This window comes from Phalacrocorax aristotelis, chromosome W, assembly GCF_949628215.1.
Source record: "Phalacrocorax aristotelis chromosome W, bGulAri2.1, whole genome shotgun sequence".
NCBI lineage: Eukaryota > Metazoa > Chordata > Aves > Suliformes > Phalacrocoracidae > Phalacrocorax > Phalacrocorax aristotelis.
In genome coordinates, this window is record NC_134310.1 from 5,361,170 (window position 1) to 5,374,252 (window position 13,083).

Here is a 13,083-nt window from a genome sequence, read left to right on the forward strand (position 1 = left end):
CCCTTTTGTTATTAGAGATGTAGCAATTGCAGCTGTCAGCCAGGATCCGGCATTTTAAAATCGCAGATAGACCCTTGATGATTGCTTGCTTGTTTAGAATAGAAAGCTCTTTCCAGCCCTCGGGAGAGGAGCATAGCACACACATGTTCTCACACGTGGCCTGACAGAAGGTGGGGATGTGTTTTCTGTCATTACCATGGCAATGGTGACTGTCCTCCTCTCCCTGTTTTCAAGGCTTGGAGAATCCTTAGGCAGCTTGCTGGGTGGAAAGTCAGAGGAAGGGATGGCGGAAGAGCAGATCCTATCCTCTGTGACAGAGGGGGACACCTGCACGTGGTATTCTACCTGGCACCATTTTGGTCCTTTATAATCCAGAGGCAAGTCCTCTAAGCTGCCTTTTGCCTCTGCTGCTAAACGCTAGGCTGGCCATCTGGGCTCATGCAGCCTCAAAATTTGCCCTAAATAGGCAGTTCTCCAGATCCTGGGAGGCTGTGGAAGGCAATATGAGTAGTATGCACGTGGCATCTCAAAACCAGCTTTTCACTCGGAAGGTCAGCATCCAGCGTGAATTCTTCCTCCTTCAGTTTTCCTGCAAAGCCAGTGCCCTTATTCTGCCCTGGACAGTGGCTTGCCTTGTGCGTTTGCTCATGCACTATTTAGGGCCCCAGGCAAGCTAGCTTGATCCCAGGTGCCTCCCCTCCACCACCACGACCCTGTAGCAAATCTTTCAGGACCTGTCAGAGTTCTTCAGAATAATTAATCTCTTTCATGCCCTCTTCTAGCACCATCCTACTGCCCCTATATTAAATACGAAGCTGGTTAGATGTGAAACTCCAGTAGTGAAAATCTACCATCTGTGTCCCTGCCGCCATTCAAACTACCGCTCTTTCCTTGCGAGTTACTTGATCTCATTTTGACTGAAGTTCTGTCCCCTCCATCCCTGGTGTGGGGCATCTGGCAAAACACGTGTTGCTCCTTACCTTTATGTCCCACGAGCCAGAGTTAGACTTGGAAAGACCAAGGTGGCGTTGCTTGGCTTATCTTGCTCTCCAAGACAGTCTCTCTCTGGGAGCTGCTCACGACCTATTCCCAGGGGCAACACTGATGCTTAGAGGGAACAGGGAATAACTAACCTACACTGACCCAAGAAGGCAATGGCTGCTGTTGTATCTACGCTTACGTGGCTCTAACTTCCAGGGTGTTTCTCCTGTCAATTAGAGTGAACCTTGGCAGGAAATGGCCAGGCTCACCAAGGCCAAAGAAGCTGTATAGTGGTGGGTGATACTGGGGTCTCTTCTCCTCCTTTAACCTTTTCCTATTAGCCTTTTTCCAGACTTGTGCCACAGATGGCAGATTTTCACTCCCGTTTTGAGACAGAAGGATGTATCAGAGGCTGTTTTATTTCCACTGAATTGAACTATAACCCTTTGCTGCTTTGTCTCTCTCTCGTGCGCTTTTTCAAACCTTCCTGCCATCTCCTCTGTGGGGATCTGCCCAAGTACACGCTCCCCTCACCTCTTCCTCTTTCAAGCGCTGTCTCTCCAACCTTTCTCCTGATAGTTAACCAACCTGCTTTATTAACCTTAGCCAGTTCCTAATCCTAACTAGATGCTAACTTTTCTCTAGCAAATAACCTAACCTTTTAACTAGAAGCTGAATATAACTAGAATCTAATATCCTAACACTATAATATCTCTCTTCCCTCATCTCCTTTGAAAAATAAAGGTGAACTGTAATCAGTATCTATATATTTTTACCTTCCATCCTGAAAATGGAGGATTGAACCGCAGCACAAGAAGGATGAGCAGGGCTGAAGGATAAGGAGGGAAGGGGTTTTCTGGTGGTTAAGGCAGAAGATTGGCACGCAGGAGGCTTTGACTCCCGTTCTTGCCTCTGCCACGGGCTTCCCTCTGGGACCTTGGGCAAGTCGCTTCACCTCTACCTCAGTTTCCCCATCCATAAAGCAGGATTAATAATGCTGCTGTACCTCACTGGGGGAGAGGAGAGAGTGTAAGGCTAATATTTGTTGTGTACTGTGCTGTACAAGCCCTGGCTGGGAGGTGCTGCAGAATGCCAGCGTTGTTACCGTTTCAGAGAGGCTTCTGCATTTCTCCCTAGAGAGAGGCAATACTTGGAATTGCGGTGTCTGCCCCGTTTTCAGGATTGGGGTAAAAACCAACCAACTAAACCCCCTTCCTTGATAAGTTGTGTGACAAGTTTGAATGCCACTGTGAGCAAAAGGACCTGCCGTGTTTTCAAAGGAAGATGATTGCAACCTCAGGAGGCCAAACGGGGGGACAGTGAGTTTACTGTTGACTGTGGCATGGCTCACCAGCCACGACGTCACTTCCTCTCGTCTGTGAGACCTGCCTGGGCAGACTTACGTTAGGCACTTAGAGACAACTGGAGGGGGTTTGAATAGAAATAACTCAAGGGAGATGCAGTCAACAGGCAAGTGTAGCAGGACTCTCCTCTCTCTCCATACAACCCCCTTCCTGCACTGGCATTAGGGAAGTTTCCAGAGCGGCTGCATGAGGTAACCCTTGCAGTAGCATGGCCGCCTTTAGTGCAGAGCATCTGGCTTCGGTCTCTGGGCCGAGCCACTGAAGGGTAACTGAAGGTCCTGATAAGGATGTGCATTGAATTCCTTGCACATCTGTGCCAATAACTTAAGTTTGGAACTGGGAATTTGCTAGCAAAGGTGGAATCAAACCTGCAACTCTTAATGTGATGCGAGGTACCTGGATGTCCCCTTCCCTGTCTGGGCTAGCACGGCCATAATGCCGACCCTTTTCCCTAGGAGCGATGAAGATGAACGCAGGTTCATCATATGTTCTGCGAGTAGCAAACAGTAATGTTAGCCAAGAGCCTGAAGACTTTCTTTGCATTAAAATGGAGCCAGTCTTAAGACTTTTCAAGCCAAGTGCCATGGAGGCTCTCTCAACAGCCAGCTGAATTGGATTGCTTTAAAAAGGGCATCCCTGCCTTAAGCACCCCAAACCCTCTTCAGTCTGTCCCCATAATTTAAGATGAGGTAGAGCAGGAAGTTTCCTACTGGGAACTGTCTTCCTTGACTCAGGTCCTTTTCCCACAGGCAGTCCAGGTGTTTGGGGTTTTACAGTCTTTTCACTTATTTTCTTTGTTTTCTTTGCAGAAGGTACACCGATCCGAGGTAAGACGCCCCCAGCTCACTCACTCACCCACTCACTCTCCAAACACTTCTCTCCACTCAGTTCCTGTTTCATTGACCTGTGCTCAGTACGGACTCTTGTTATTGTTGTTGTTACGTTTTGTTGTCCTGCTTCACCTCTGGATATTTCTTTTTTATACCTGTCTTTATTTTATATATGGTTATAATGTCCTTTTTTGTTTGCTGGGTGCACTTGGTGATACTGATGCTGTTATTCTAATACCGTCTCGGGCTGTGCTGCCTCAGATTTACGGCAGAGTTTTAAGACCTAATCTCTCCAGGACTGTGCAGGACTGCAGTTTATCTTGAGCATTAAATGCTATCAAAGCTTGGTAAATACTTAGGGCCCTCTCCTGGTTGGAGCAAAGTACTCCCGAGACACTGATGGTGGTGAAAGCTTTCCAATCCTTTGCTCAGTCAGATCTTCAGCTCTTACCATCTCAGCGTACTCTTTGTTTGGCTCCAGAGCCTTCTTTCCCTTCCTCCCCACTCTCTTACCCTTAGGTTTTTCTGGGAAATAAACCCGTGGTAAGTAGCTTCTGCATTGGCTTTTTAATGGAGCCCAAAAGATACTAGACCTCAAGCTGCCATTGAAGGTCAGGAGGAATTGGGTGTGCACCCCTTGGAAGACTTTGCTTTGGTTTTATCTGCACTGGCAAATTCAGAAGTCCATCATTCTCTGCTGGTAAAAGCAACAGGAGGTGCTGTAGGTGAGATTTACTTTTTCATACATCATCTCTATTGGCTCCTGGCAAGTGCAGAAAAGTCATTGATCTCTCTACAGTGTAATTTCCACCATTGCACTCACCAGCAAAGCTGCAGTGATCAAGATGAAAGGGGTAAGTCCTTATTCCCCTGGAGAAGCTGCTTGCCTGCGGTTCGTGGTTCTGCTCCTGCTCTGCAGGGTGGCTTCGTCTCCCCTGGTGTACGCTCAGACAAGCAATGCTCATGAGCTGCACAAAAAATTTGTCTGGAGCTAGTTGAAGCAACCCACAGATTTGCTAAATTAACAGGCATTTCTAGGAAAACTCACTGACCAGCTCTCCACCGAAGTAGAGCTTTCAGATGACAGAGCATGCTCAAGCTGTAATTCAGTATGAAATATGCTCAGCTGGTATCTCAGTGTGAAGCTTCAGTCTATTTGGTTTCTAACTCCTGTTATACTGAAATACCCACAGATTATTTGAAATTAATTTAGCTTGGTTTAGTGGCTTGGGTGGGGTTTTTTTTTGTTTTTTAATGCTATCTGTTCTGCCTTTGGGAGCTACCAGACCCAGTGGATGCTGGCGGGAGTCGCACCATGACACCCCATCCTTGTCATAAATTCACAGCCTCACATCTTCCCACGCAGCATCCTTTTTCACCCATGCACGCACAGAGGAACACGAACTCCGTGTCCTTCTCGTGAACACGTTGGTTTTCCCTTCCTGAAGAGGCTGTATCTGCAACCAGCACTGATATCATTTGCACTTTTCTCACTTAAGATTTTATCAATAACATTACACTGAGATGGAATTGTTTGGTTTTCATATTTAAGTTTTTTTTTCCAGAGATGGGAGTTGAGTCTAACCACATGTGAGCTCTGTCCGTATCTGTAGTATAATCATGTACTCCTAATACATAAAACATTTGATCGTCTGTTGAATTATTTATGTAGTATGTATTTTAACTGGAGTTTTGCAGGGATGAAGCCTTCTGAGGTAAATGAGGCAATTTTCTTCTGTGTAGTTACATGCTGCATATCTCTGCATGTTTGCTTACAGGAGTGTTTAGTAAGGGCTCTGGGTATATTCTCATAGGCTGCAATAATGTATAGGTTTAAGAAAAGCCTTAATCCTTTTGGCCCAGTCGGTGTAAACCACACGGGCAATTTCAAAGTTCCAATGCAGTATTTACAAGGTTTTCCCTTGGCAAAATTCACTATCAGTAAGGTTCTTTTCACACTGACTTTTATCTCCTGCAGGCTTCCTGTGAGTCGGGTATTTTGGGCACAAAACAAAGGCAGCAGTGATAAAAATGCTCCAGGGATCGTAGGCAGTGGGTGACAAAGGCTTTTATTTTTATGGTCACTGCTTCAAATCAAGCAAGGGAAAGTCAACTGCCTTCTGATAGATTTCTGGGGATCACAGTAATATGGATTGTTGACGTTGATTTCATGGCTCTGGTGCAGAATGTCTGCATTGCAGAAGCCACAAAAGTTGATACTTTTGCTGATCGTTTCAGTGCAGAGAGTAACACTTTGCATAGAGGGGGTATTAAGTCTTCTCTTCCTTTCGGGTGCGTGTCCAGCTGTAACGCTGAGCACAGACATTAGCTGAGATCAGCAGAGGACTCGGTGCTTCCAGAGCTCGTAGCCCAAAACCCCCAGGGAGTGTCCCGGTGTGTATTTGCCCAAGGGGAGGAGAAAGCCAAACACTGATGCTATTGCTCTCTCTTAAAAACAGAACAAAATGGTGATGATTGTGTCTTTGCTGCCGTCGTCTTCTCTCCTCCCAGGTGGCCTGCAGATTGAGAGCAGCGAGGAGACAGACCAGGGGAAGTATGAATGCGTCGCCAGCAACAGCGCCGGAGTGCGCTACTCCTCACCCGCTAACCTTTACGTGAGAGGTAGGGAGCGCATCAGCTCACAACACTGGCAACTCTCTCCCTCCCCACGGCCTTCCTTTGCCCCCAGCTGGTTGATTCGATCCTGTCCCTGAGCGCAGGGGAAGCACTGGTGGTAATCGGTTGGATCCTTACAGTGCCCTGCTGAGCTTGCAGGGTGCACCCTGACTTCCTCACCGTTGCTGGTGGCTCCAGCTACCACGGCAGAGTTGCAGAGCAGCAACACACGGCTGTGTCACCTGCGGTGAAGTCAAGCGTGATCCAAAATAGCATGCCCAAGAATCTGCCAGCATCAGCCCACAGAGCCCAAAGGGGAATGAACAGCTTTAGCTGCAAAGAGGCCACAATCCCCTTTCTTCCCAAAGGATCCCTGCTCCCTGGAATTGGGAAGGTTTCAGTTCTGCTGGTGTGGGTGTGAGAGGAGGGGAGGACCCTCTCAGCCCCCTCCACGGAGCTCTCTGTCCCCTGGATCTTTGCAGATTGCAACAGGAGGGTGCATTCTCACTTCTCGCCTAAGTCCCGGCTGGTTTTCCCTTTGCCAGCAGTAATTTGTCGCTGGTTCCTCGGGCACGAACGCTGGCTGTGGGCACAGCCTCACAGAAAGCTGGAGGCGGCCGGCAGCCACCTCTGCCGCAGTGACAGATTCCTTCGCCCATGTAGCATGAGGAACGGATGATGGGGGGATTGGCTTCTGCTTGATGCCCCCTCGATGTTCTCTCACGCAGTGGGGCAATAGCCTTTCTGCTTCGTTATCTTATTTTAATCTCGCTGACCTGTAACATTTTGTGTGTAGCTTTGGTTTAAGATCTTTCCACAGCAAAACCCTTTTGGTAATGAGAGAGCAGGGCTGGTCCTTCTCGTTTTTTTTTAAAAAAAGAAAAATGCCATTAGGAGGAAAAAAGAAAAGTTACATCCCAGCAAACTGTTCCCATTTCCATCCCATCGACAGAGGAAGCGCCTCCCACCTACACTCACATTAACTCTGCAGTCAAATGCAGAGCCATGCTCCTGTGTGCACTCCTTTCTCTCTTTCTCTCTCTCTCGTCTCATGCTCACTAAATCACATGCACATGGAGAGAAGGACTTTAATAATTTAATGTTTCCAAGCTAATTTTTTAAATAGCCTTTTGTGGCCAGCTGGAAAATTGCGTTTGAAATTTGCCCTGTCACCTGGGCCCCAAAAATTCTTCTTTTGGGAACGTAAATCTGGATGTGAGACTAATTCAGGACTAAATCCTTCACAGACAGCCTAGCTGGAATGTTTTGAGTTCTTTTTTTTTTTAAAAAAAAAGAAACAGGAAAAAAATGTGGGGATTTTTTCATTATTCTTTTATTTATAAATTTCCTCTACCTTTCTGGCCACTCGGAAACTACCCAGGAGACAAAGGCTGTAACCACGGCATTGCTTGTCTCCGCACCTGGATAAGAGTCGGCTCCAGGTGGATAGCTCTCTTTCTATCCAAGTTAGCCTGTGCGTACCTGAGGCCTGCCTGAAAAACAAAGCCAGCATTAGCCGGCCGAGAGAGTGCAGAAAACACCATGTAAGCAAGCTCGGCCTGTGGTTTGGGTGTTTTTCATGCTGTTTAATTCCTTGTTTCTTGTGTGTTAATACCGTGGAAAGGTAACAAATTTCTGAAATGGATTTGCTTTGGTGGGAGGGAGAGTTCATGCACATTTTTCTTCCCGTTTTTTGTTTTAAGAGAGTCTTGAACACTCTTGTGTTTCCAATTGACTTGTTTCTCCCATAACATGCTTGTCTCTATAGAACACCTGGGATAGGAGTTGTAAGTTTTAACATTGCAAGGAAATGTTTTGGTTTTGTTTTGCTTTTCTTTTCTTCTTCTAATTATTTCTTTTTCCTTATTCAGTCCTGTTATGGAGTTAGTGCGAGCAGGTCGGGAGCGGGGCTGGTGGGAGCGCGGGCTGGGGGAGTGGACTTCCAGCTTGGGAGCTCCTTTGTATCGGGTCTCCTCTACCTGGTACAGGTTCCACTCCCCCTTCGCTAAAGAGCAGATGGACTTACAGAAGTGAGAACTCCTTTCGGGGGTTGGCACCTCTGTCAGGTGCTGATTCTGAACTAGGATTGCTCACAGTCTGACCTCTGTACAGAGCATGGTTGTTCTTAAACAAAAGGTACCGAGCTGGATGGGAGGGGGAGAGCTAGGAAGGCAGGAAAGAGGGTTGTTACTATCTTCATTTTTTTTTTCCTTTCTTTTTATTTTGGTTAAGAGAAAAAAAAAACCAATCAATTTGCAGCTGACAGCCTTGAGAAGGCCTTTTTTTACTCTCTCTGTGTTTCCCCTATTTTTCTCTTCTCCTCATGTCATTGTGTTCCGCATCAAACCCCCTTAACATCCCTCAGAGCTACGAGAAGGTTGGTGTGGTTTTTTTCTTTTTTACTTTCTTTACCCACATTTTTACATTCTTAAGAGAAAAAATAAATAAAAAATTAAGAAAAAAAAAAGAGAAAAAGCAAGAAATCTTTAAGATGAGCGAGACCCGCCCGTTCCCGGGTCTCGCAGAGATGAGTTGAGTTGCATTGTGGGCCTCTCTATGCATCCTTTGGTAATGTCGCTGAGTTCTTGCACTTTTTTGTCGTCATGGTTACCTTGCGGTTTGGACATTGGGCCTGATGCATGATAGGAGAATGTAACAATCTTCTTTGCATGCCACTTTTTAAATTAATTATTAATTATTTTTTCTATATATAAATATGTATAGTTGTTTGGGTTTTTTTACAATTCTGGTTTATTTGAAGTGGATTTACTCTTATTTTCTAATTTTTTTTGTTCCGTTGGGTTTTTTGCTTTTTCTTGATTTCCTATTTCAGTTTCGATTGGTTATGCTGTGCTGTAGTTTATTCCAAATGCATTGTGAGAAGCCAGTGTTCCTGCCTACCCGGTGGTAACTGAACTCCTCAATCCCTCCAGGAGGAAAGGAGTCACACAGCTCTAACGCCTGTCCATGGAAGCCCTGCTATTTGGGACAAGCCTCTGTTTTGGGGGGAGGGAGGGATCTGGGAAGCGGAAAAGATGGTAAGAAGCCAGGGTGTTGTTCCCGGAGTTAGAGCAGACCCTAACATTATTACTTACCTAATAACGTTATGGGTCGCGTTATTGCTTACATATTTCTTGGAGGTGTGGCTCTTGTTCCACATCCTGCACACAAAGAAAAAACCCTGATCCCTGCCCTGAAGGGCTTCCCCAGTGATGCAGAACTCGCTCACTGGTAACCGGCTGTCTCCCTCCAGTAATACCTAAGACACTGCGTACGGGAGCTGACCTGCTGCCAGCCCAGGATAGTAGAGACAGAAAGCTTCCTGCTCTGTACTGGGTGACGCGCAGCTGCCTCTGCCGTAGCACCCGTGTGTGCATGGAGAGCCCCATTGTTCAGGCAGTGCCGTGTCTCATCAGCAGAACTTGGCAGATTCCCTCGTAGGAGGGTGATGCCTCGTCCTTGCAGTGTCGGAAGTGAAGGGCAGCCAGCCAGCCACCTTCTGCAGAAGGGCAGCTGGGTCTCCTGGCTCTGCCCCTCCCCGTTTGCCCTCTTTCTTCCCTATTGCTGAGCCATTACTGCCTGGCTACAGGCACCTGGAAAACCAGCCAGGTCCAGAGAAAGTAGAGCCCTCCTTTCTAAAGGAGCGGGGAAAGAGAAATGCAGCAGTGGTAGACACAAAAGAGGCGGCTGGGGCACATCTGGCAGCTGCATCTCTGTTGTAAACAGCGACAAGAAACCTGACAAGTTACATTGTAGCTGAAAATGCCTCTTTTCCCTCTTCTCATCTCCCTGTTGATCCCCATTAAGCTTCTGTTGCCTCCCATGTGTGCACCCTGAGCGGGTGAGCCACATGGGATAGTAAACAGGTGGGTTTTTTGCAGTGTGTTAGTTGTACCATTGGTGCTCGGTGCTTTTGCCCTTTGCAGAGCTGAATGCCCTTCCTGTCTGTGTTTATGCATTTCCCTCCGTCCATCAGTCCTCACTACTCAATAATCTACCAAAGGAGTGGCTTTCCTAGTGTACAGGTATTAAAGCTGTGTGATTTTTGAGAAATCCAGTGCAGTATTGACACAGTATCTGTCTGTCTCTCTATCTCTCGCTTTCTCTCTGTCTGTCCTTCTCTTTTTCTTAAAATGCTGAGATTTCAGTGCTTGGACCCTCAGTGCTGGTATTCCCCCCTTCCCCTTTCAAGTCTCTCCCCCTCTCCCCTTAGATACAAGGGTACCACTCCGAAATGCTGCACGGTTGATAATGTCTTTCTGAAGCGGCCAGCTGTGGCTCTTCTAACTTTGATGCCAACAATAGCCAAAAGACATCCCCCAGCCCCAATGCTCTATTTAAAGAAAAAGAAAAAAAGAAAAGAAGAAGAAGAAAAGGCTTGTTCTATTTAAAGAGAGCAAGAGAGAAGGAATAATATTTGAAATTAGGTGTTCCCATCCCACCTCCCTCCTGCCTAGGACTAAAAGGTGTTAATCACTACTAACTATAGGATTTTTCTTCATGAATAGGAGTTTGAGTTTCAGCATTTAGGTGCAATTAAAAAGGGATTTATACACCATTGTTTTTGATTTGTTTATTTTATCTTTTATAAAGTATTTATAACATGTCCAAACTGCACTGCTGCTGCTAGAATCTCTTGTGATCTGAGAAGGTTTTAAGATTAAATTCTTCCTTAAGAGCCAATAATAATAATAATAATAATATAAACAACAATAAATTAAAGCTAAATTGGATGTAGTCATGATAGGCTGGAATGACACTGGGCAAGGAAATAGAGACTTGATACTGGGCTAAAAGAGCTCATATGGATTGCTAGAAGTTATGGGCATGGTCTTGAAATTGTTGGTTAAGGGTTTGCCTTGTGTATTATTGCAGATCAGATCATGCCATGGTCCAAAATAGCAGAGAGTCTGCTAGCAGGGAATTTCCAAGGTCAAATGCAGAAGTGTCTTTATGGAGACCCACAAAGGCAGATCGAGAAGCAGGTGAGATGAATTCTGCCACTAGCATAGGGTGTATGAAAGGTTCTGGTCTGAGCCAGTTGTCCAGATTTTGGCTGTAGCCAGTGAACAGAAAGACACAGTTCTAGTGGGCAAGTCAGCACACCTTAAGATGGGGTTGCTGATTTTTATGGGAGCTACACAACTCAGGTGGCTTTCAAAAGTCTCACTGGGTGCTTCTCTCTATCCCTAGGGACATGACTGCTGTCGAACATCTGTCCTGTAGTGCAGGAAAGGGCAGATTCCAAGTCCTGTGTACCGAGAGACGTCTGTCTCGGTGCTGTGAGACGGCGTCGTGCCTCTCCGTGCACAGCGACGGGGGCTTCCTTAGGACAGGGAGGGCTGGTCTGGGAGCCTGGCAGTTCTCATAGCTGATCTGTGTATGGCACACGTGCAGAGAGCTGCACGGCCTTCCTTCAGCTAGGACGGAAGGGAAACCTTTTTGCCCTTTTTCAGATGCTTTGAATCTTGCCCGAAAGGGCTGAGACACTTACTCCACTTTGGTGGATAAAAACAGTTTGAATAACTTGTATCTGTCGGTATTTTTCTCCAAGCGTCAGTGAGTCAATATGTGCAGGGTCCAGGCTTTGCCCTAGAGAGGGCATACGCCTGCTTGTCCAGGATCTATGGCCACAGCTGTTTTGCCCCCTTGAAACGGGGCGGTTTGTAGCTTTCCTTTTAATTTTGAAAGCTTCAGACTTCCACTTTGATTGCTCTGTTTTGATCCAAATAGCCAGCTGCTTGGCTCGAGGTGGAGCACTGCATGTAAGGACTGAGTGTCTCTGCAGGCTCTTCGATATTACAAAGGGAAAGGAAGAATGAACAATGCACCGTGGAGCTGTGTGGGCTGTGCTTTAGCAACCTCTGAGTATGCAGAGCTGCTGCTGTCGGTACAGGACAAATTGTCGTGTTTGAATTTACCAGAATTAAAAATTTTCCCCTATTTCACACAGTGGTGCCCTGGCAGGAGTTACAAAAGGCAGCAGTTATGGTGCTGCAGGGATAATCCTTTTTCCTCTCTGCTCGAGCTTCTTGTTGCTCTGCTCTTTTCAAGCCCAGGGAGTTTTAAATGGTTCAGCAGGCATTTAAAACAGCACAGTGCGCTCGCTGTGCCTGCTTAGGCCTTGCCTCTTCTGCTGCGGGAGTCAAGTACAGTGCTTAGTCACCCAGAATGAGGCTCTGCAGCCCGGTTCCTGCTGAGAACATTTCAAATGTTTTTCAAGGCTCTCTGGAAAACCTCAACTCATTGAGAGACCAAAGATGAAAACAGACCAGGGCTAAACACATAATAGCAAAATTAGTTGAAATAAATTAAAATAAAAACCATAGAAGGCACAGAAATAGTGTACTTAGGCCCTCAGGAAATAAAGCTCCAAAATATATATTAAAATGTGACTAATTTAACAAATAATTTAGGCTGTAGCCTGTTCCTGGGTTAAGTTTGGCTTGTGTAATTTGACTGTCAAACCAGAGCTGCTGGTTGCTCAGCCCGTCCCTCAATAGGCAAGTGGAACGGTTGCTAAGCTTTTCACTTTCGATGCCGTGTAGAGGTTAGAAGGAAATAATTTCACTTCCACCATAGATTTAACAAATAGCCACAAGCTCAGAACAATCACTGATACTTTAAAACGTAGGAATTTGAATACGTTTTTAGACTAGCACTGATAAATTCTTTAATGGAGAAGGAGGGAGGCAGAACCACCGCTAGTTCGTACAGCTGCCCCTGTAGCGCCCTTTTCCAGGCGCTGGAGTTTAGGGAGGGAGGGTTCTGTGACAGTTTTTAAGCGTTACACTAGCACCTCCGTGGGTGGGGGAGCGCCCTGCCTGTGTTTGGGGTGTCCTCAGCTCTGAAATTCTAGTTCAAAACCAAATGAAGTGAACAAACAACTTTGCTGTGTTTCTGCAGAAGGATTTCTCAAGGGTATCAGGAAATGGAAATGGATACAAAAAGCCACCCCCCCAAAAACCCAACCAAACAAACCAAAAATCCAAACTGTATATATATATGTGTATATATATGTATATCTCTCTATAGAGGGCACTTTGCAGGAACACTGTGCTGTACTGATCTCGAAATCTCTGCCTGCCTGTGTCTCTTACACCTTTTGCATCGCTGTTCTCTTTGTTTTAGGGGAAAAAATTAGATTACACCTTGTCAAATTAAAATAACACAAAGTAGTAAAGCCTGTGTTTAATGTTACAGAGCTGTTTGGAAAACAATTGGGTACAGATTATTTATATTTAATCCTGTAAAAAGTAACAGAAAAAAAAAATTACAAAAGACCAGAGATG

The 13,083-nt window shown here is 46.0% G+C and overlaps 1 protein-coding gene across 5 annotated transcripts in view; it reads left to right on the top strand.

The window, feature by feature from the left end:
• The window catches only part of PTPRS (protein tyrosine phosphatase receptor type S), a 171,622-nt gene that overhangs the window by 101,933 nt on the left and 56,606 nt on the right, over positions 1-13,083 (top strand). For all 5 annotated transcript variants that reach the window (XM_075077583.1, XM_075077581.1, XM_075077584.1 and 2 more), the window contains exon 6: positions 5,687-5,797. In XM_075077583.1, the coding sequence (XP_074933684.1) occupies positions 5,687-5,797 (111 nt within the window). The remainder of the gene's footprint in view (positions 1-5,686; positions 5,798-13,083) is intronic.